Source organism: Leuciscus leuciscus (assembly GCF_965113295.1).
Source record: "Leuciscus leuciscus genome assembly, chromosome: 17".
NCBI classification, from domain to species: Eukaryota; Metazoa; Chordata; class Actinopteri; order Cypriniformes; family Leuciscidae; genus Leuciscus; species Leuciscus leuciscus.
The window spans coordinates 26039430-26062732 of NC_138741.1; the positions used below are offsets into that span (position 1 = coordinate 26039430).

General features: G+C 38.7%; 1 protein-coding gene across 3 annotated transcripts in view; it reads right to left on the minus strand.

Moving 5' to 3' along the window:
- kif26ba (kinesin family member 26Ba) overlaps positions 1-18772 on the minus strand; it is a 96463-nt gene extending 77691 nt beyond the window's left edge. For all 3 annotated transcript variants that reach the window (XR_014199066.1, XM_082142269.1, XM_082142268.1), the window contains exons 1-2: positions 18352-18772; positions 17722-18111 (exon numbers count right to left, since the gene is read on the minus strand). Coding sequence is in view for 2 of the 3 variants with exons in the window: in XM_082142269.1 (XP_081998395.1) it covers positions 17722-18111; positions 18352-18408 (447 nt within the window). In the remaining variant the exon portion in view is untranslated. The remainder of the gene's footprint in view (positions 1-17721; positions 18112-18351) is intronic.
- Positions 18773-23303: the final 4531 nt, after the last annotated feature.

Genomic DNA, 23303 nt, shown 5'->3' on the forward strand with positions numbered 1-23303 from the left:
CTTGACATGTCGATCCATACTAGTGATGGGTGAGACGTGCGTCCTGCAGAGAGAAATTGCGTGTCATTTATACGCTACACAAGAGTAAAAACCCCAACGATCCTATAATGAGATGGGACAGGCTGCAGATGTTTCTCGTCATCAGGTAAATTTTCCACTCTCGTACGAGACACCGATTTGGGACTCATCAAAAAAAGAAAGAAATGCGTTTCAAACCAAATCCATGTCGACACCCCTGATGTTTGTTTGCTTGCTTTACAAATCCAGATAAGGAACGAGAGATAGATGGAGAATGGGAAAAAATGAGATCACAATCGCCTAGGTCTCCTTTCCACCAAATGCTATCTACCTGCATCTCATTGCCAGAAAACTGCCATAAATCCACGCTTGGCCAGCAGCTCTTTTTGGCCCTGCACCCCTCAGAGGAGGGATGAATAGGAAATTAGAGCTTGCAACAGCCCAGGGATCTGACACAGGAAATGGAGCTAGTCATAGAGTTCTGCTTTTATCGTCCTGTAATAAGTTCCAGCTGGCTGCACATTGAGGGTGCACCAGTGCCGTATACGAGATCAGTGCACACTATGGAATACACTCTATAGCCTAGTGGGGCTCCAGTAATACAATCACAGATCAGTTTCGCTTCAGTAATAGGTGTGTTCAATGTGCTTACACTGAAAAATGCATATTAATCAACACTGATAGCATCAAACGCATTAGGGATGAGTAAAATCAAACAATTTGATAATTACTTGCAATCTCCATTTGAACAATCTCAATATTAATTCTTACAGTCCTAAAAACAGACAATGGGCCCTATCTTACACCCGGCGCAGTGCAGCGCCAAACGCAACGCAAATGTTTTTTGCTAGTTTCAGTCCGACGCAGTCCTGCACCACGTTGTTTAAATAGCAAGTGCATTTGCGCCCATTTGTGCGCCCATGGGCGTGCTGGTCTGAAAACGAGGTGTGTTCTGGCGCATTGTTGGCGTGTTGCTATTTTGAGGCAATAAATATATGAATAAATATGTTGAAAAACAAACCAAATTTGTATAGTATCCACCCTATTATATCCAAATTTAATATTATCGAGGCCATAACCACACTGATATTTAAGGACAAAAATTGAATATTCATTTTCTTATTAATTCATATTTTGCTATCACATTTACATTTATTCATTTGCAGATGCTTTTATCCAACGCGACTTACAAATGAGACATTTTTACAGAAAAGACATTAGGAACAGGTAAAAGTAATGATGAAATAATGAACAGAAAATACTACATGGCTTTGTGCTGTGCGCAGGTGCTTCGCAGTCATGTTAAAACAGCCATGCAGAGAGGTAATCTCTTTTAAACTGGCCCTACAATCATTCAAACTACAAATGTCACCACCTGACAAAAACCATGTGGGCAAGAAGACAAACAAGAATAATAAATGGTTGAATTTGAATGAAAGTTATGTTTGGCAGCCAATCGTTGTAGTCCAGCAAGAATCTTTCTTGGGATAAGGAAATATCAACGTAATTTCCAAAAGTTGGCACAGCTAAGAAAATGCCAACGCATTCTCATCCTTGGGCGTCATAATACTGACGCTTTTGACATTTCGTCTACATCGAACGCACATGGCACCCTTTAGCGTCAATATTAGACGCACAGAGCTTTGTTCGGTTATGGGTAGGTTTAGGTGTAGTGTAGGGATAGGGTTAGACCGATAGGAGGCGCCTTCTGGCCCATTTCTATCTGCGTCTCATATTGACGCTAAAGGGTGCCATGTGCGTTCGATGTAGACGAAATGTCAAAAGCGTCAATATATGACGCCCCAACTATTTTAACTTAAGTAAAGATAATGCGGGCTTCCATTGATACAAGCAATAGAGAGAACACTGATTAAAGCTCTTAATTTCAAGACATAGGCCTATCGTTCTACCAGACTCCAAATAAACAACAGATCTTCACGTTTTTGAGGCTAAATTCCTCTGTGGTTGAACTGTGTGTCCCACTGAGTCTCGGTGGGGTCACGTTTGGTGTCAGGGCAGTAAATTTGTCTGAAGTCAATTTAAAGATAATTGAATAAACCGAGAATAGCGGTCTTCAGTTCATCCACAGTTTATAGACTTGTCTCCTTTCTTGGGCTTTCCAAAGTGCTTTCGGATCACTATAAGATCTTTTCTTCATTGGCAGGAATGAAGGAGGTTGTCCATGCTGAAAAATAGCATCAATTAAGCCACACACACAGATAATCTTAACTGAATCAGAGGGAACACAAACAAGATGTCTTATCAACAACAAACCCTCCTCTAGTTGTTTGAGTTAACTCGGCCTGATTGATAGGAGACAGACTCGTCTTTCCTAACACAATTTGCAGTAATAGATTAATGAATCTCAGCTGAGTGCTGGACTTCCCAGTGAGGACATACATTTACAGACAGTGACCCGACTGGATTGATGCGGCAGGGCGATCTCCGGTGAAAACAAGCCTCGACAAATAACGTAACGATGTGTGTTTGTTTGCGCGGGCCGGGGGGTCAGGGCAGAGATGAGTGATTTAGACAATATCACTTACTGACACGAGGATCAGCACTGGAGTGTTTGGGAGAGGACATAATCTTGCCTGTCAATCCCTTTTGCGCCGAGTAGAAAGGGTCAATACGAGATCAGTCATGAATGTGTTCTCACTAGACACTGTTAACGGTCAATCATCTTCTCTCTAGTGTTTTCATTGACGGGGTGAGAGCGCCAAACAGACACCAGGAGTGATTAACAACCGCCATTTAGAAATGAAAAGCATGTGCGTCCTGAAATGATACATCAGCTATAGAGATTAATTACTCTTTCTTGAAAGCTTAAGGTAAATTGTCAAATGCATCTGTGCTTTTATGGCACAGGCCAAGGTCATCTTCGTATTGTGGGCAGGCAGGGAAGATTCTGGCTCAACATACAAATTCAACAGACAACAGAAGCCAACTCACATCTCATTTCTCCCTCTCACCTCAGCCAGAATGAATTTGGACATGCAATTCCACGTAGTCTCCTTCAGTAAACAAGTAATAAGGAATTGTGGGGATGTTACACATTATTTATGGTGCCAACCTCAAAAATGCTGCTTCATTACACTGTAACCTAATGAGGCTATTGTAACCGAATGCTGGAAATGTAAACATATACTGCGTTAGACTAAACTTGGAAGAGTCACAGCACTTGCATATTGTTGTCCTATTGTTAGTATAATTGCTATTATTGCTCTTTTCATTTGTAAGTCGCTTTGGATAAAAGCGTCTGCTAAATGATTAAATGTAATTCATTACTCAAAGTTCATATTGGTTACTTTATGGTTACATATACTGGCAGTACTACAGTAGATGCAGTAATTTCGGTAAATGCTAAATACAACAGGTAAACCTGGGCAGCAACCTAATACTAGAGGACATGTCTTTTTTTCTGGTTTTTATAAGTGACTTTGACAGAGCGAGATGGAATACAGAGAAAAGGGACTGCGAGAGGGGGCTTGTCTTGTCTTCCTGTCACGTCCCTGATTGATTGGGCAGATTGTGGGGTTTCATTAGGACTCTAAACACACGCCCACTGTGAGATCAGTAGGGAAGAGGTGTTGTTCATTTCTCAATACAATCACATTCACTGAAGAATAAACCGCCTATTTATGATAGACGGACCCTGCAAATGAACCCCTGGGGGTTGCGGTCTGATACGTCCAACAGTGTTAGTATGCATACAGTCTCGTGTTTCCTATATTATAACCACAGCTGACATGCACATATTACATCAATAGAGCTCTGTGGGTTATTTCTATCAGACTTTAAATGGTCTGATGTTCCACCAACCACACATTTAAAGCTTGAGGAAAGGATGCACGTCAAACATCACTCGACGGAGTAGGTTTTTTAATTTCCTTTTCCATTGCCTTCACCGATCAGTGAATTTCAATTAACCCTGCATTTTATTACGAGTATTTCAAATGATCCAAGGTCTGCATGGCCCTTCCTGTGTAAACAGGCGTGAATAACACTGTCCGAGAGATTTTCCTCTGTGTCTTTCTCTCTCTGTGACTCTATACCTGACAAGCTGCAGTGTTATTGATAACACACTGCTTAATACACAACCCACACTGAGACTCAACCGCTCAAATTGATGCTTCTTTACCACAAACCGCCTCATCCACTGTCGGATTCTGACCCTGACGAAACAACTGCAATATACTCTGCTGGAGAAGAGTTTATATAGTTTAGTAAACCAGCTGGTAAATAGCCAACCCGTACAGAGCAACCAGGAGAGACTTCATGACTTCTGCAATATTATAAATGCATACAGTATTAACTTCCATAATATGAATGTCTCAGTCTTGGACTCTTATACTGTTCTGTTTCCTTTAGTTCATGTTTTCCTGCCCTGTTTAGTTTTAGTTTTCTTGGTTTCTGATCATGTCCCTGTTAGTTTATGTTAGGCTACTACATATATTCTCTGTTCAATTCAGTCCTCTGTCGGTTATTGTCTTTTTGTAATGCGATTATCTCCTGCGTTCATTATTTAAGTAAATTTTGAATAGTCCTACTCATGTTGCCTACACCGACACGTTACAATGAAACACAATATTCAGAGAAAACCTAAAAAGATTTGACTGGAATGTGAAAAGCTGGATATTACATTATTGGACAGATTAAATATATTTATATAATTTAATTATTTTATATTTTATATATATATACCCGTATTTTTCGGACTATAAGTCGCATCAGTCAAAAAATGCCTCATGAAGTGAAAAAAAACATATATAAGTCGCACTGGACTATAAGTCGCATTTATTTAGAAATTTATTTCACAAAATCCAAGACCAAGAACAGACATTTAATCAGGAAAGGCAAGTTATTCAACTACACAGTAGCACACAGAACAACAGGCTGAATAGGTGTCCAGTATGTTAACGTAACACATTAACGCCCGTTTCACACATACTCCGTTTGTAGTGCGTATATTTTTCCGTACCCTTGTTAACAGGTCAGAGCTTTCACAATGCACGCGGTTGCAGTCCGTCGATCCGTTCCAGGTGCGGTGCGTATACAGCAGTGCAGCGATCGTTTCCGCACCGAGTCTATTTTTGCTGTGCTGCACGCGCTGAATTAAAGTGACAGCACACGGTTTGTGGTCAAAATGAATACAGATTGACCAGATTGACATGAAAATGTAGTAATTTCATCATAAATGCATTTAATTAAATACTAGCCTACTATTTTTCACAGTCATCTTTTTACTTCAAGCGTTGGTAAATCAAGGAAAACTACAATTTACTTCAACAAGGCGACATAATGAACAACACTCGTCTCATTCGTGGAGGTGGAAAAACAAGTTATTTGTGACATGCAAGATTTATTGTATAAAGATTTAAATTATGCAAAAGAAAGGGTATGAGTCTGCTGTTTTTGTCAATTTTAAGTTTTAATTTAAAATGTATGCGATTTTAATATAAGTGCATGTTAAATATTTTACCACTTGCTTGAGCAACTTAATATATAATTATATAGAAGTAATGCATTGAATAATAGTTTGTTTAAATTGTGTTTAAACGTGAATACGTCTATTAAAGAGTAGCCTATACGTATAAAGAGAATCGCAATGCTGACAAAAAACTTTTTCTTTTTTTTAAATAAAATTTGCTGATAACTTCTGGATTTGAAATACAATGTGTTTGGGGTTACAGCCGCGGGTCAGTTACGCACTGCAAACGCAGATTATGTGAAAGCACTTTAGTGCGTGCTGCTCCTGCACAGCATATGCACCGCAACACGCACCGCACACGCACTGCACACGTTATTCAGCTACACAATAGCATAAAGAACAAATATCTGGGAGGCTGAATAAGCTAAATTAACATTAGCCAGCGAGTCCAACAAGCAAGTTACCAGTAAACAAGTTCACCAAGCTCCCGCGATCTCATTCCTCATCATTTTCTTCATCATCCGTGTCGCTTCTGAACAACTCCGCCAACTAGAGCGCCCCCTCGCGGCTGTAGACGGTAATGTTTTCTCTTGGTTCATCTCAGTCTGAATTAATTTTGATATATAAGTCGCACCTGACTATAAGTCGCAGGACCAGCCAAACTATGAAAAAAAGTGCGACTTATAGTCCGGAAAATACGGTATATATATATATATATAATTTGCCTCTCTCAGCAGTGTGTATTTACATGCACATTTGCTAAATGAACACATACTCAATCACAGAGTCTTTGTGTTGTCATCAAAGGCTTATGCTATTTTTATGCCTGTGGGCGTTGCTTTTTTTTCATATTCTGTTTAAAATTACAAATTGGCATATGAAGCGCTCGCACATGAGCTGTTTCCTAAAAACAAACCCACACACAAATATGTGGCCCTTCTCCTCAGCCTACGGCTGTCAGTGCTGACTTGGGAAGTCAGAGGCTGCGCTATCCCTTAAAATAACACAACAATACTGTGGAGAAACACAACAGAGGCGAGTATTTCAGGAGTAGAGGACAGAAGCTGAAAGCTGCCATTAGGTCATTCTTTGATCGCTCAGCTATGAAACAAAAAATAAACCAGAACACAGTTTCAGTTAACCATTACACTGCCAGATCGCCTTGTCTTTCCTTTAATCTGCATTCCAATTCTTATTTAAAGTGGTAGTTCACCCAAAATTATCATTGTCATTTAATGTCATAATAAATGTGTTAAAGAAATATGGAAAGATAACAGGATACAGGTTTGGAACATGGTAAGTTAGGAAATGGTGAGTATACAGTTTTTCTCAGTCGCTTTGGTGCATTTCTCACATCACTATTGACATTTGCACAACAGTTAGTTCAACCTCCACAACATTTAGTCATTTGTGCACATCATAGTAGCAGTTTCTCATTCCTTCCAACAAATTGCCAATGCTTTTGGACATGCATCAATTGCTTTCATACAACTCTCTGCTGTTTTATAACATTATCATTTGCTTATGTCATATCAGTCAAAATTAACTATACTTGTGAATGCTGAATAGTCATTCCATATAAAACTAATAGTCCTCATTTCATTGCTTGAGTCATTACATACAAAAATGTTGAACTAGTTGTCAAAATCTGTCAAGCAAAAAAAAAAAAAAAAAAATTAGTTTTTTTTTTTTTTTTTTTTAATGTCTCCTAAATTGAACAATTTCTCTCTGGTGAATCTCAGCTTGAGATGTGCATGAATGATTACAGTACTATGTATGTTGTATGTTCCAATATTTACTGCAATATTGTTTCCAGTTGTGCACAGCTCTACCCAAAGGGAGTTTATGTTTGTTGTAAATAAGGGTGTATTTTTTCTTTGGCACAATGCTGTGAACAAATTAGAATTGCATAGAGCATATGCAGTAAAAATGTGAAACATACATATTCAGTGTCTTGTACTCAGTTACCTCACTAAATACAGTAATGTGTAACTTTACAAATGGCTGTGCAAATAGTATATAGTGCTGTCTTGAGCATTTTCAGGAAGTGTCACCAAGATCTGACTTTTTTGCATTGGAAAACATCTACAGAGTAAACTGTCATAATGAAAACATGACAAAGCCATTTGACTATCTTGTTCATAAACAATGGTGTCAGGACTTTTCATCTTGATGACACTGACACTTTCATTGACATGAATACTTGCTTTTGAGGAATGAGCTATCTCCATTTTGAGCAAGTGACACGCTTTTGCAGGTTATCAACTAGGTTTTGCAGTTTGTACTAATTGTTTTGAGAACTGCATTAACTGTTGTGCAAATGTAAATAGTGATGTGAGAAATGCACCAAAGCGACTGAGAGAAAAAAAAAGTCTTTCTGGTGAACTGTTTCTTTAAGGATTATAGACAGATTTATAAACGTTTGACACATGTTTTTGTCAGATATTCATGTAAAAAGCTTTGCCTCATGCCTTTAGTTGTATTACAGTTTTAAACATCTGACATCAGTTATCACATAAATAGACAGATAGATAGATAGATAGATAGATAGATAGATAGATAGATAGATAGATAGATAGATAGATAGATAGATAGATAGATAGATAGATAGATAGATAGATAGATAGATAGATAGATAGATAGAGAGATAGAGAGATAGAGAGATAGATATAGACAGACTGAGAATTTAATTTCTGGTAATTTAGGAAACTGAAATCCAATTTCAATTTACATCATAGGAAATAGTTGTCTATTTGGATGTTCCTAACAAACTAAATTGAATTTATCCAAGCTTGCACACAGAAATCCATTATTAATTACAGATTAGGACATTCAGAGTTTGAAACTGGGGCAATAGGTTCAGCAAAGTATGGTAGCAGACTTATAAAATGCAATAGAAAACTGTCATTGAGTAATAGTGCAGCCCAGTAGTGCTGTGACTAAATGACGTTTTCGTGTCTGTAGAGTATGTGCAGTAAATTTTCAAGAATCTAGATTTGAATCGAGCCAGACCTCCCATGAGCCAGTTTTCTGCTTCCACTCACTCTTTCCTCATCCCCATTTCCCTCTCTCTCCCTCTCTTTCGCTCTCTGACATTGATAAATTGTTCTGTGCTGTGCAGGTAATCCATCTTCTGAGACCCCAGACCCAAATCTTCAGGTCTGAGTGTTCTCTGCCTCTGCTCTCGCTTCTCGTTTCCCTCACATTCCCCTCAGCTCAAGGTTACTGTGCTCTGCAGTGCTGTTCAGAAACCCTGCGACTAATTACTTCAACCTGAGAGGTAAAAAGATAGGACAGGGAAACACAGAGAACAAGAAAAGGAAGAGGAAAAGCTTGATTTACAGAGAAAAGAGAGCGAAAGAACAGGTCTTAAAAGCGATCTGCCAAGTTGTAGCTTAATGGAAAAAATTACTGACAAATAATTGGAATAAAACCAAATTGGAGTTTAGTGGCTTTTAGTCTGTGTCTATTAGCATTAAGTTCATCTTTATGCTAGTCTAATCCAAAACACTGGGGGGAAAAAAGTATGTAAGATATATAATGTTGTTGTTTTTCCCAGGAAAACAGACCCAAAATATAAAAATTTTAACTCAACAAATCAACCTAAATTTTCATCTATCCAATAAAATGCTCTTTAAAATTAAGATGTCATTGCGCCTATACTACAGTACCTGTCTCTGATTAGCATTAGCAAGTAGAAAAATAATACCTCATGGTTGTCAAATAACTAAGTCTATTGAAATGAAGGTAGTCTTATTTCCCTGTGAATATGTGTGTGATGAACCTGACTGTGTGTTGCTATAGGTACTGGTCCACTGGTGCATGCAACAGAGATGAAATAGGCAAGGTGACATTGTCCTGACATCCCACAAAGCGCTGTGCTACATCATAATTTGGACACGTGCTAGAGCTCATCTGGAGGTTAATTCAGTTCTTTATTCATAATAACGAGCTACTCTGTTCTTCTGTATGACCTCCAGCAAAGCATGATACCACTTTCAACTTTCACAAGCCTGTCTACATGTCAAAAACCATCAAAGGCAAATAAAAACATTGTGCATTTAACCCTTCCTCTTGCAAATCTTTTTTAGAAACAACCATGGATGATCAGATCGTTTGCTGTGTAATTTTGGATTTTACAGAACCAAAGGCAATGTATCTCACATACAAAAAGCAGTTGTATACACACGTAGACTCATAAAACAGTGTGTGTGTGCGTGCGTGCGTGTGTGTGTGTGTGTGTGTGTGTGCGCGTGCGTGTGTGTGTGTGTGTGTGTGTGTGTGTGTGTGTGTGTGCGTGTGTGTGTGTGTGTGTGTTCTGACCCATATGCACAGGCAGCCGAACTTTAATCGGCCTCAATTCATGGGTGTAATGTATGTAATGGGGTGTAACATTTTAGACCAAAATGGCTGCTACTCTCCCGGTTATCAAGGTTATGGCCACCTAACATTATCATTTAAGGGTCAACAATATGGCTTTTCTATAAACACTTTTATTTTATGTGATGGTGTGGACATTGCTTAAATCTTTTCAAGAAACAATTGCTGCAGCCGAAATTGCATACTTATATAGTAGACGAAAAAAACTATGTGACAAACAAAAAAAGTATGTCCGAATTCACAGTACTCATGAAAAAGTGGGCAAAATGACCTACTACTCCCAAGGAGATTCTGAAGAGTGCATATGATGGACACTTTGACTACCATCTCATGAGGTCACGGGAGAGGGTTTGTGAATGGAAGTGAAGTAGCGCAACTGACGCCGGTAGGTCACATCGCATGCTAATGATTTCACTGCGGATGTAGTATGTTCAGATTACATTCATACTACACACATTCATACTATATACAAATAATACCTTCACAAGAGAATATGAGATTTCGGATGCAACCAACAAATTTTGACTATTAAATGAACTTATTACCTTCTAAACATGGTTGCTCTGATGATTCTGATTCTGATGCTCTGATAAACTATTTAAAATGACAAAGCACAATTCTTTGAGGTAAATAAAAGTAATGGGATAAAACTCAGAGAGACGGATAAATTAATTTAAATATTAAAATTAATTATTATATAAATGTGATTCACTGTTGTGAATATGAAAACTAATATGCATTTTATTGTGGCAAATTTTTACAGATTTTAAACTCTACTATCAGAACAATTGTTTTTATCAGTTTACTTTTTCAAGACAACCATTAGATCAGCTGGAATGTCAGAAAACAAAAGAAAGCTCCAATAAAATTCACCTCTGCTGATCTAACACCATCTTCGGTTGTTTCTTCCTGTCCTCCTGACCTTTACGATTCTCTCGTCATTCACGGCATAATTAACTCAGCTTTTCTCCCAGTCTGCACTATACTGGTCTCACTCATCCTCTTAACCTTGTTGATTTTGCAGAGGAATGCACTTAAACCTCTTGTAAAACATGGCATTTTAGAATGAATGACTCCATCTGTTTTCTTTTTCCCCATCTCTTTGTGTCAAGAAGGTGTGCGTTCCCCTTGAACTCAACCAAATGATGGAGCCCCACCGTCTAAGTTCTCTATCTGATCATCTCTCTGAATTCCTTGAGCTGATTACATGCCATGCCAAAAACACTAGTAAGTAAAGTGCCCCAGGCATTTTTTTTTAAAGTTCTTTTAAAATATGGGGTTTAAGCCTTTTTCCGTCAACAACATAGAGATCATGCATTAATATTTAAAAGAAAAGCTTCTCTATTTATCGCCATGGAGGAGACCATGTCTTCTTTTATTAGACATAGACAAATGGACAAGGCAAAAAGACAAAACAAGATTTCCTGAATGAAAAACAATGCTTACGCGACAACAAAAGAATAGTGTTAAATAAATAGATGGAAGAAAGAAGACCAATTACAATTCATTATGCAAGTTTAGCAGTAAGTGTAACGCTGTCAATGGAAGATTTTCAAACTTAATTTTGAACATATAAATAACGTATTATATAAAATAAAAAATATAACCTAAATTTATATTAAAATATTAAATAAATATATACATTTTAATGGAGTCTGTTAAAGGACAAGTTCGGTATTTTACACTTAAAGCCCTGTTTACAGATCGTATCTGATGAAATAGAACGGTTAAGATTAAAATTTGGACACATGCTCCTGTCCCGAGAATTTTAGGTTTATTTCGCTTTTGTGGACCTATTTTGCCAAACGCGTCACACCCGTGATTCTTCCGTTGAGAGCTTGAATAATAGACACTCCAGCCCAGTTGGTGGCGATAATGCACCTTTGCCAATTGCAAGCAAACCACGGGCATTTCATTGAATACACAGAAGAAGCAGAAGAAGAAGCGGCGGAGTAATACCGTAAAGGTGCTGCGGTCTCACAGCACGTCCTATTAAAGTCAATGGAGTTGGACAAAAACTACGATAAAACCTGTTGGAATGCATCTTTTTCAGCGATTTTTGATGGAACATATCAGTGAACACCCCCTGACCACTCGGTGAGTTTCACGTCTTTGTAAACGAAAGTTTAATGTGTTTTTAGGACGGAATCTTCCAGTGCATATAGACAACCATTGTGGGGGTGGTGGGGGGAAGTGAAATAAACCTAAAATTCTCGGGACAGCAGCATGTGTCCAAATTTTAATCTTAACCGTTCTATTTCATCAGATACGATCTGTAAACAGGGCTTTAAGTGTAAAATACCGAACTTGTCCTTTAAGTGGTTTGAGGAATTTCAAAACACTTTAGCCTAGCTAAAATAACCTGACCTGACCTAACATTTACTGTATAGATTTTCTTTTGTGTGCAAATATATTCATTTTCATCTAGTATTCTAGTGTAATTGTCAGTCCAGGATGGAGGGCTTCAAAGCATCAAAGCAAGAGGTCTCAAGCAACATCTACTACCTCCGAGGAGGAAACAGTCCTGTTGTTATGTGGTTGGGCAATAAAAAAAAATGAGTTAGTCGGTAGGGGGGCAGAGGCCTCTTCTCAGGTTAAAAGCAGAACGAATGGCCCTCTCCACATGTGTGTAAAACCAGTGACCGCATGAGAGATCACAGCGGTGTAAGACAACAAGGGTAAAGTGGAGTTCATGCTGACTAGCACTGCTAATGAGAGATAGTTTACATATGGTTTACTGCAACTGTTTATAAATGAGCTTGGGCATATGTGTTAATAAACACTAGGCTTCACATCATGCTTTCTTTATGCAATACACAATAAAATCATTGAAATAAAATCAATATTTCATGCCCATTTATTTACATTCAGTCATGACAACTCTCAGAACGCGAATAGAGTTTAAGCTATTCAGTATCTGGTAAGATTTAACCCTTCAGGTTGATACAACACTTACATAGATGGATTCCCAAACTTTTTTGTCATCCAAACCCCTTTGGAATAAATTATTTACTTGAGATTTGTACCCTGCAGTTTTAATATTTTAACACATATTCACAGTTCTCTGATTTCATTTAATGGTTATAATGGTTATAATTTTATCTTTAGGAGTCTTAAGGAACTTTTCTTCTCATATTAAGTTTTCATCATCCTTTCAGTCAGCAGAGCACAAAGGACATTACTTGGCATTTAGACAGAAATGTCATAGTAAATAACTGTATGCAAAAAGCTTTGAAAAATAAATGGAAATTCAATTTTTAAAAGGCCACTAAACAAACACAAAATCCATTCATTTGGACACCATGAAAAAAACAATATGCATTTTAACCCTGGCATTGCAAATTAGTCTTCAAAGGTATCTAGTGAGATTTACTGGATAACAGTTAAGATAACTGTGTACATGCTTGCAATACTTTCCTGGTGAGCACACAATCCTCAGAACTGCAGCTGTGGACTGAACCCTACACATTCAACACATCAAACCATCCAGTCTCCAGAGGTACATTACACAATTCTGTCGAAATCTTTCAAACTATTTTCACACAGTGATAAAGCCACGAGTGACTAATGTGAACTAGCACCGCTGCCTTAAAATCACAGATCTGCAGAACCAGCCGGTATATCCTCCTTCAAAGCAGTTCTGCTTTGATCATGGAGAACTTCGATCCGGCTCGGTTCAGCTTATCTTGGTTCTGGGCCGGATTACAGGCCTTCATGCTTTGGAGGAAGTGCTGGCAGTTATTATGGGGTACAGCAACAACCTGACCGGACTCTTGAAATACAGTTTTGGGTTTCACTAGAAAATAAACCACCCACTCTGCAAAAATACAGTTTAAACATCTGCTGCATTTGGCACTGTAAAACTAGTGTTTATGGGTCATTGATGCTGTTCGACATCATACTGATCTGAGAAAGTGTTGAATTACGCACAGACAAAAATCACTGTAATATTCCACAACTTCTTCAAGTTGGCATTCGGCAGCAGGCGTAACCGATTGAATTCTCTTTAATATTTCGGGTTGTGTTTCTCACATTCAATAAGAATAGATAGAGAAACTATTTTTGCTTCTCCTGAGAAAAAAAACGAGTTAAGAAGAAAGCTCAATAATATCTCAAGCTGTGCTTTCTGCTATCAAAATATAAACAGAAACATTTCTCATGAATATCTTCTGAGACCAAATAATCTCAGATATTCTACCATATTAATTTTATAGCTCTATACTCTCATTGTATGTGAATAAATGTCTCGTGTTTTGAGATTTTTTATTGAATCATTTTATAAGAAACATTGGTCACACTTTAGATTAGGGTCCCATTCTCACTATTAACTAACTGTTATCTAGGACTTTTGCCTCAATAAACCTCTAATTATTGCTTATTAATAGTTAGTAAAGTAGGCTAGTTGTTTAGGTATTGTGCAGGGTTTATAGATATAGAATATGGTCATGCAGAATAATGCATTCATATGTGCTTTAAAAGTCAATATCATTAAGCATGCTAATAAGCAACTAGTTAATAGTGAGAATTGGACCCTGAACTAAAGTGTTACCGAGACATGTTTCCTCTGGGAATAAGACTTTAAAGCCTAAAGTCCAATACTTGTTCAAAAGAGGCAAAAACCACTGAATTCAAAGCCTTGCAAAAGCTTCAAGCTGTAATACATCTCTGTGTGAAAATAAAACCTTTCAACATTTCATACCTACAAAAAGAGCAGTTTTTTAAGGCTAACCATTACCTGCTGTGAGACATTCAGGTGTAAAAAATAGAAATTAACGGACTATGTTGTTGAGAATCCAAGCAATCTCCACCTATAAACAGCTTTTACTTGGATTGACTGTCAACAATCCTCCATTGTTCTAAGCAGCTATCAGGTCACAATCTGCAAAGCCACAAAATATTATTCACATTCACGTCCAACAAGAAGTAACCTGTGATGAGCACACCAAATCCAGCAGGGCCATGCATATTCTGTTCATCTCATCACTGAGCTGTATTCATATTTGCCCTAGTGACACCATTACACCCGAGACAAAGCCAGCCACCAGTAACAACGGCTGCTGAATTGAGCCAACGTCAGCAACCCTTTCCTATTCCTATTAGTCCGAAGTGAAAAAAGCGACCTCTTTATATGATAATGCCTTGCTCACCTGAGAGGCATAAAACGAGCATTAAATGTGAAATATGTATGAAGCTCACACTCATAACATGTTGCTACCGTGGCAACAGTGCTCTGTTGGAAACGGGAGTTGTGTGTGAACATGCTTCAGTCCAGCAGGTTTAATCTAAAGACGAACCCCAGGGGACGAACCCCAGCACAAGTTCTGTGAGCTATACCACTGCTGTGTTCTACTCACAGTTGGATGCGGGATATTCCCACTTCAGACCATAAAAGTGTGTCGCTGGGAAGATGACGTGAAAGCTTTGTGTTCAAATGTCAACAAATAATCTTTTAGCAACCAAATTGCAAATGATAGATGATGCTGTGTTATGCTAACATTTATTCTGCATGTATAAGATTACCAACAGTGGATCATTTACCATGTTTTACACACTTGACTTTACCAATTCAAAAAATGTAGGAACTTTTGAGTTTTGTTTGCTTTAGTCTCAGCCTCAATTGTCTCGGGAACAGACCGTTGGCTAGACGTCTGATGCATATGGCACACAAAATGGGAAACACTTTAGATGTTTCAAAGTCGTCATCTGATTGGTTGAATTCTCCAAGATTTCCGGGAGACTTGTGTGTCGCATTCTTTAACGGTCCACATGGAAACAAAGCCAAACCCCCTCATGGAAGAAGAAAGCTGTCGTGTTTACAACTGTGACAATGAGCGCTTATCAGGATCAACTAAACGCTGGATTTTCAAAAGTATGTGAAGTACACAGCACCAGTGTTGCAGTAAACCTGCACTGTATTCTTGAATGATTCGCACACCGGTCTGTTATCGTAGGGACATTGACTTTACACTAACCCTAAACATGATACTGAACAAAACAAACTGTGATCGGTTGCTTTAAATTAAATGAAAGCTGATATTTAGTCAAGACCTTCTGCCGTTAGTCTGAAGGTCTGGCTAAGTGAGACTATATTTGCTGAAAAGTCCATTTTTATCACCTCCCTCTGTACTATTGCACAAAATTTGACATTATTACTTCCATAATGCAATGGAACGCAGCGTATTGTGGTTGTCCAGAAGGATCATATATCACAATGAGGCTCTACCCTTCAGTTCTTGTCTCAACACTCACTAATCAGCATGTTGGAGAAGATCCTACAGAGAAAATCCCAAACACTCAGTCATGTCTCCTTAAAAATCGCCTCTGGCTTAAAGAGCGTGCTCATGGCCACCCTGCTCTCCCGTGATCCCCAATCCTTCCCATCAGCCCCCTCCTCCTCCAGCTTATTTTAATGGGCACCTCCAGGTCACTTGCTGCTGGCAGAACTGGCCATAAAATCTGGAGACCAACAGCAGGTCTGAAACACGAGCCGCGGCCACACCAGATCAATGGTGCTCTTTAAAAACAGCAAAATGCTACTTTTAGATTATGGCAATTATATTAGGAGTGACATCAACTTATACAGTGCATGATGAGGAGATGTAAATGCAGATGTGATGTTTTGGACTTGTGAGGGACAGTTTTTTTTCTCGAAAGGATAATCGGTGCAATTATCGAAATGATGAACATAATGGATGCCATATGTTTGTAGCTTAAACTGAAAGCATTGCAACTGTGATCATGTAGTTCTTAACACTACCAAATATTTGAGATGGGGCATCCATCTATCTATCTATCTATCTATCTATCTTTTTACATATATATGTAAATAAACATATATACATATATGTATATATAAATATATTATTTATTTATTTATATACTAATGCGCACAACGCAAGAGTGATAACATGGTATAATATGCTGTTACTGAAGCTCTATATAACATTGTTTGTGACAGCACAGCGCCCCCTGTTCTTAATGGATCATTATTGGACCAACTCTGCTTTGGTTTCCATGGGACGCAAACAAAACCACTGATCAATAACATAAAAAAAGTATGGTTTGTCTGTACACTATTTATTTATTGGTGTAAATCATACATCTGGTCTGTTTATACACAGATCCCGGTATTAGTTGCTGAAAATGAACCGTGCTGCCTGAGCACACGGCAAAACTTGATATTACGCACACATGCATCCAATTACGCATATTTAAGTATAGGCTGCTCTGTTCTTATGGTTTAAACTATTGTGGAATCCACACCTAGTATTGCTGCAGTACTAACTCAGGTGTCCAAAGCTATGGATAGTTAATCATAAATGCGCTTCTTTCCGCGCTCATGCTCTCCACTAAAGCCACATCATGGTATGACGTGTTTCTTTACACAATCTGTTTCACTTTACAGTCTTCGTAATTCAAAAAGACTGTTAGTCAGCAATTAAATGCACCCCTTTGGCCAAGCTGATCATGATCTCAGACTCGCACTGCAATATAGTGGATCTGCAACATGCTGCAGTGTCTCACTCCACCCCTCATGTGCAACACTTACACACAGTTTAATGCAAAGCTACTGCTTTTCTTTCTCTTTATATATTTTATAACATATGACAAGGTAACAAATCGATTAACTGTAATGCAAGACACACATTTTTTTTCTAATAGAAGCACGCTTTAAATCTTAAGTTTTGGTTTCTGTGCATATCTAGCCATATCCAAGATTTGTGAGTAGGCTACTGTCTATGTCCAAAATTACGCACTGCAACAAATGAGTTATCTAGGACTATCACACGTCAGCATGGAAAGACTGATCTGATTTCATTTGTATCTGCATGATGTATTAAGTCCAAAACTGATTTCGGAATATTCTTACATGATTTTGTATGTCAGCCTACCTTGCTAGAGTAGGGTCCGGGAATTAGTAGTTTTAATGCCTGCCTCTTCAGCTCCACCAGCCGAGCGTTGCAGTTCTCGCACCAGATCCCCCGTTCAGAACCAGGTGAGCTCCCGCTACCCGAGGCTGGAGAACCAGTGCCGAACCCTGGAGATCCGCCTAAAGAACCGGGCGAACCGGTACTGATTCCAGGAGATACGGTAACAGGTGAACCGGAGAAAGAGCCCGGGGATGATATTCCTGATCCGGGGGAAGGGGTTCCAGAGGACCCGGGCATGGAGCCGGCACCTTCAGGGACCGGGCGGCTGGCGCTCCGGGACTCCTCATAAGCCTTTCGGTACCAGGTTTCAGGAGAGAATGATGCTGACTTCGTAGGGGATGAATCGGTCATCTGCAAGAAATTATAGTATAATGAAAAACAGTGATTGACACATTAATGTCTGGATTACATACATGATCAATGTAAAAAGTGGTTAATAATTTGTATATTGACTTTGACATTACAAATAGTTTGTTGTTGCTGCTTTTCCACACATGAAAATAATTTATTGCCAAGAATGTGCTCATACTAATAAAAAATAAAAAAAGTCTAATAATAAATAATAATGATGATGATAATACTACATCTTACCCCATGTTTTCTACTCCTGGTCCCAGATCTGTCTTTATTCCCTGTTAGAGAGGTCATGATTAAGCCTGCAGAGGGACTGATGAAATAGCCAAACTGTGCTCCCTGTTACATCCACAACCAAAAGATCCCAAAATCAATCTCTGGTCAGTTCAGCAGTCCTTCTGAAGTCCAGTCTCAGCGACTAGTAATATGCAGACATCTATCCATCTTCCACAGTGGAATATGAATAACAGATGGTCCAATCTGAAACGTCCAACAGTGGATAAATCCAGTTCTTTCTTTTATGCTTTCTGATATTCTGAATCCATGTGGAGAGCGTTAGATTTCACAGCATCCCAGCACAGGCGCATTTTCCCATGCACATGGACTTGTGTGAGGCGCAGGCTGTAGATCAGTAGATCAGGCTCTGTTTGAGGACTGATCTCTGCACTGCTCTCACTCCAGAGGAGCGCACACATCTGTCTCTGGGTAGACAGGCCACGCCCCCTCCGCGCCCCTCAGCGAATAGCGTGTCCGAGATCTAATGACTGACATGTGGGTGTGTATTGTGTTCCACACGAGAAACTAAACTACAACTAAAGCGAACGATTTGAGGAAAATATTAATTATGGAGTCAATTTTAGTTTAATTACTGAATGCCTTTTAGAGGGTCGGTTTTTTATTTTATTTAAAAGAAATTTTAAACAGAGCTGTTCTGCTCGCGCAACATTTTTTGTTTTATTAAACTAAACACGAACTATATTTTTGTGGTTCATACGTGAAAATGTATTTTAGACATAAATAAATAATGACAACACTTGTCTTTTTGTTGATGCATGTCCAACACCGATCTTAACCGAAAGTGCCCAAGCAGCGAACAGTTGTCATGGTTACTTCATCAGGTGAACGCGCATTGCGCGTGGACATATTTACCGCATCATGACTTGTAGCCTAATCTAACTTCTGTGGTTATTTAAAAACGCTGTTTGAAAACGCGGTTGAAACGTATTTAAACTTGTGTGCAAAAAAACGAATAAAAAAACATACACTGTAATGGTGGTTCAAGACTTTTATAAAGTTTAAAATGCAGATGCAATCAATACAATGAATGACAAAAAAAAAAAAAAAAAAAAAACTGCTTTAGAGCACACTGTTAACGATATATATATAGAAATAGTTCATACATCAGTACAAATTGGTATAATATTATTTTCTATAATTACTTTGTAAAAATAATATGATCAATAGCCTAAGTTATGACAAACATATGTTTTTACATTGCTTTAACTCATCAGAATAAGTTAAGCAATGTTCAACTTTTTTTTATGTAGCCTAATACAAGAATCAACTCATTTTTTAAAACTTGAACACGTTGATTGTAGGCTAGGCCTACTTTTTTTTTTTTTTTTTTTTTACTTTGTACTAGGCTAAATGAAAATATTGTGATGAAAAACGTGCCGGGTCAATTATTGTAAAATCTTCAATTACTTATAGCCTACTGCAAACATGTCATTTGAACTACTGAAGTTTACTATGAAACCAAGAACAAACATTTGCAAGTCATTTTTCAGTATTTGTGTTTCTTAATTGATCAAATGTTGTTTTGCATTGGCATGAAAAATAAATGGCCAGTATTGAGTTAGTTGTTTTCTTAGTTCAGCAAGAATTTGAAGAAACATTTTGTAAGCATGGGTAAGTAGCGCCACCTACTGCTCACATCTAAAAACCTTCTGAATCTCCACTCCTACAACACACTGCTTCGTAAGAGACTCAACAGTAAGAAATAAGTAAATTACCATTAATTTTTAATAAATTGAAACAGTAGCCTACTGCTCTGCAAGAATATGTCATCCCTTCACAAAAACTGCGGTGTAGGTCATCTTAAATTGGACGAACATTTTATGGTCCTTCCTTCCATAGATTATAATAGGCTACATATAAATAAATGTAGACCACTTAGTGATTGCGATCGGGATGAGAAGAGACTTAACCATCATAACAAAACAATCGCCTACCCTTTACCCTGCCTTTAAAGGGATACTCCACTTTAAAATGAAAATTCTGTCATCATATACTCACCCTCATGTTGTTTCAAACCTGTATGAATTTCTTTCTTCTGCTGAACAGAAAGGAAGATATTTAGAAGAATGTCAGTAACCAGACAGTTTCTGTTCTCATTGACTTCCATAGTAGGAAAAAAATATACTATGGAAGTCAATGAGAAAATAAACTGTCTGTCTATTAGGCTACATGTTAAATAGACGCCCTCTACTGGAGAAACACTGACGGCTACAGAAGTTTGGCCACATGTAGGAATGTCACTGCGTTAAATAACAAGTTACCAAAACGAGTCATGTGCCTTCATTAGTCTTTTAAATTAGATATATTTATTGTTTTCATTTTAAAACAGACAAAAATATTAACAGCAGCAACGTCTATTAATAATAAAAGGTTCCATTCAGCAAAAAAAGAAAGAAAAATGTGTGACTATGTCAAGTGACTATGATTAGAAAAATATTTTTTATAAAAAAAAAAAAAATTCTATATCTATTCTGTAAAATATGTTTTGTATTCTATCCATGTTTTATTTTTAAAATATACATTTTCAATACTAAATTTTATTGATGGGGCTGTACGGGAATCAATAATCCTCGCGAGACCCCTGTTGATGCTGGTGAGGGAAGCCAAGAGAGGAGGGTGATGGAGAGAGGAGGAGGAGAGGGGGAAGGAGGTGAGGAGGAGGAAGTTAAGGAGGAGTTGATGAGGTTAATGGAGAGAGAAGGAGAAGAAAGTGGAGGAGGAGGAGGAGAGGAAGGAGTCAGGGAGAGTGCAGGAGAGAAGAAAGAGGAAGAAGTGGTGGAGGAGGCTGCCCTCTTTCTTCAGAGCTGCCAAAAAACAGCCTCCAGAGAGCAGCTCAGGTCAGGGAGAGGTGAAGCATCTGCAGGATGAGGGAGAGAAGAGGAAGGTAGCATGGGCAGGAAGAAGTAGTGATGGTAAATGACACGACTATCTAATAATATAAATAGCTAGATCTCTACTTTGACCATACAATCAACACTATCACACACAATATCAAATACACATCAGTACATATTATACCAAAATCCACATCGATGCCATGATGAGATCTTTAGTATAAATTCTAAATATTCAATATAGTCTCTATCAGTTCATTAAAATGAATAATCATATGAAATTTCAAACGTCACAAGACAGTCCTCCTGTGAATCAGTCCTCCTGATTGGTGATCAGCATGGGAAAGGTGGTTTTGGTGGGGTGTACGAAGGAAGACGTTTGGATAAAGATCTTAAAGTAAGTCAAAATACATTATCAAGCCAGCAAATGTTTGCTCTGTCTTAGCGCCATCTTTTACTCAAAGTCCTCTTAGAATATCTTTTAAAAAAAGTCATTAGGTGGCTTTGAAATATGTCACGAAGACCAAGGACACGAAATTTGTATTAATTGTAAGTACATTACACTACATAAACAATATAAATTTACTTCAGTCACAGACACATTTAATGACAAATCCCTTCTTGGGAAACCACCTCCATCTAATGATGATAAAAACGTTTGTATTCTAGCCTGATCATCCAAACCCCCTTCCAAAAGAGATCGTCCTCACCCTCCTGGCGAATGAAGGTCCCAGCGTGCCAGAGATCATAGGCTGCTGGACTGGCAGGACCACCCTGACCACTTTGTTATGGTCTTCGAATGTCCCTCTCCCTGTGAGAGTCTGGCACAGTTCATGAGGCCTCACGGTGGAAGACTCGATGAAGAGAAGGCACGACATATCATGAGGCAGGCGGTTCACGCTGCGAACGTGTGTGCTGCCTTCGCGGAGTTCTCTACCGTTGTAGTAGTTTCTTTTAATAACCTTTTATAACGTGCATCGTGGCGAGTGGAAGGATGACAACAGGTAAGTTGTTTGCATTTAATCACAGCAGCTGCGCTGACAACAAGCTCCAACAACCACAACACATATATCAATCCCTCCGCCTCTAAGCGGGCACTATTTAACCTTAGTATATGTGCGCGGCACTATATACTACATCCTCCTTTCTTATAACAAACAAAATCAAAAGTTTATCTTTAGCAGATAAGATGTAAAATGCAGCTTAGCTGAAACAATATTTCAATGTGTATCAATCAGGGATACATTCAACTTAAACTGAACATGTCATTGCAGATCTACTGTTTCCCTTTTTTTTCTTTTTTTTTTTTTTATAAACACAACATCAGCCCAATATTGTATGCACTTATTGGCTTAACACATAGTCTCTGAATCTAACTGGAGGCCTAATAACTCGGCCGCTTCTGGTTTGACCCATTTGTGGAGGAGGAGAAGGCTCCATACATGCAGTCTCATCAGCACCGGTAGGAGCATCTGGGGTGCTGTCTTGCTCATCATCGAGACAGTCCGGTTCAGTATACACCTGAATGTTACTGGGTGTCTTCCTCAGGTGTCTCCTGTTGCGCCTGTACTGCTGTCCAGATGATGTCACTATGTCATAGGACCGTGGTTCAGCGCATTTCGCCTTGACAACAGCAGGACGCCATCCTCGTTCAGTTTGCATGTGAACAGTCCCACCAAGCGGCAGCACCGGAAGTTTCTTTGTGCCTCTGTTGTAATAAGCACGCTGTCTTCGCTGGAGGTCCTGAAGAGTAGAATGTGCATTAGTTGGTACTGCAGGTTGCAGCACTGTGCTTGAGCTGGGTAAAGTGCTTCTCAGGACCCTGCCCATAAGCAGTTGTGCTGGAGAATAGCCCATACCTGTGACAGGTGTGTTCCTGAGAGTTAGAAGTGCCAGAAATGGGTCAGTGTTGGTTTGTTTGGCCTTCTTTAACAGGTACTTAACAGTCTTCACTGTTCTCTCGGCCAGGCCATTTGACTGCGCATAGCCTGGGCTGGAGTGAGTGAGCTTAATTCCCCATGCTGTGGCAAACTTTCTCATTTCTTGGCTTGCAAAAGG